The sequence below is a fragment of the Eurypyga helias genome, unplaced genomic scaffold, assembly GCF_000690775.1.
Source record: "Eurypyga helias isolate BGI_N326 unplaced genomic scaffold, ASM69077v1 scaffold21082, whole genome shotgun sequence".
Classification (NCBI taxonomy): domain Eukaryota; kingdom Metazoa; phylum Chordata; class Aves; order Eurypygiformes; family Eurypygidae; genus Eurypyga; species Eurypyga helias.
The window spans coordinates 2,074-3,684 of NW_010234317.1; the positions used below are offsets into that span (position 1 = coordinate 2,074).

At 64.7% G+C, this 1,611-nt stretch overlaps 1 protein-coding gene across 1 annotated transcript in view; it reads right to left on the reverse strand.

Moving 5' to 3' along the window:
• Positions 1-367, reverse strand: part of LOC104505705 (sterol 26-hydroxylase, mitochondrial) — a gene marked incomplete at both ends in the record, with an annotated part of 2,435 nt that extends 2,068 nt beyond the window's left edge. Inside the window, 1 exon segment of the mRNA XM_010146389.1 lies at positions 177-367. Coding sequence (XP_010144691.1) covers positions 177-367 — 191 coding nt within the window.
• Between the last annotated feature and the right edge of the window lie 1,244 nt (positions 368-1,611).

The window sequence follows — 1,611 nt, forward strand, 5'->3', positions numbered from 1 at the left end:
ACAGCAGCAGTTTCCCAATCCCCAGCCTCGTTCTCCCCACATCGGGCTGGAACCGTCCCAGGGGTCTTTCCACCCTCCCACGGCCATGCCCTTCTGCTTGGGGGGGACACGCTGCTTGCAGGAGAGGGAGCAATGCCACCTGCCACCCCCCAGAGCGCAGCCAGGGCAGGACTCACTCGGTGAAGGGTCCGTAGGGCAGGCGCCGGGTGTCCCGGTGTTCCTTCCATAGAGCCATGTCACTCCGCATGGGATACTTGCCCTCCTGCCGTAGCAACTGTTCCAGCACCACCGGGCTCCCAATGTTGATGTTCTCGTAGTGCCCGAAGGTTGACTTCCAGATGGGGCCGTAAATGCGCCGGGACATCAGCTGCGACGCACCAGAGGATGGCAGGGTGAGTGGGACAGCGGGGGGGTGTGTGTGCGGGAAGCAGAGCTCAGCACTGGGGCTGGATTGATTCTTCCCTGCCCCAATCCTGCCTGGCATGTTTCCAGCATGCTCTTCGCTCATCCAAAGACCCTTCAGCACCAGCTTAACCCAAGCCCCAGCCTCTGAACCCCCCCAGCTGGCACCATCCTCCAAGTGCTCTGCAGGTGGCTTGGGCTGGTGTCTCCAGGCACGTGTCCTCTGCCAGCAGTAGGCACAGCAGGCACTGACCCCTGGCACAGGCTGGCTCATCCCTCACCCACCCCAGAGATGCATGAAAGGCCTGCTGGGTCTTTTGGGGCAGCAAGGCCAAGAGGGGACAGCAGGGACAGGGTCAACTTCCAAGCACAGGGCTCTGCTGAGACTGAGGGCGATTGCAGCGCTGTCAGCAGGTCCAAGCCCTGCTGCTTCCAGCATGGTCCCAGCTCTGCTCAACCTGGGGACAACAGGCCCTGCGTGGGTCCTTGAACCCACCACCCGATAAGGGTGGTTAATGATCAGCGCTGGGAGGGCAGCGCCAGGCTGGGGTGACACCGGGCTGCTCCTAGGGCAGGCTGCCACCCCCGGGGCACGGCCCTTGGGCTATGGGCTCACAAGCTAGCCAGGGGACATCCACCAGCATCGGTCCTACTCTGGGCTCTGTTGAACAGAACTCCCCTCTCCTTGGCAGCACCCAAGGGTGCCATGCCTGCCTCCCTGCAGGGGAGCACCGTGGCCCTCTGAGAGTATCCCTCAGGGGCAGCCGGGCATCCCTTTGTGGGCGGCTCTGCACAGAGCCACGTCTAAGGGGTGCTTTGCATCCCACCCAGGCATTGCCACAGCCCCTGTGGAGCGGGGCCAAGCCCGGGGGGCTGCGGGGGACCTAGCAGGGAAGCCCTGGTCCCTGTTCCCCGCGGCTGCGTGGATGCACGTGGTACAATCTCCCTTGGTGACTGACTGCATCGCAGCCTGCGCCCGGATTCAGCTGGATTCGTCACCACGGGGAGACGTTCCTCGTGTGTGGTGGCAGGAGGAGGGGGAGGGATGGCCGCCCCGGTACCGCAGGCAGCTCGCCGGGTGAGCACGTTGCGTGGGGCCACAGGCAGCCATGGCCCGAGCTGAAGCCTGCCTGCCGGTGTCTGCCAGCAGCCAGGACCTGGCACTGCACAGGCCTTGGAGGGCAGGGCTGAGAGAGGCTGGAGCTGCTG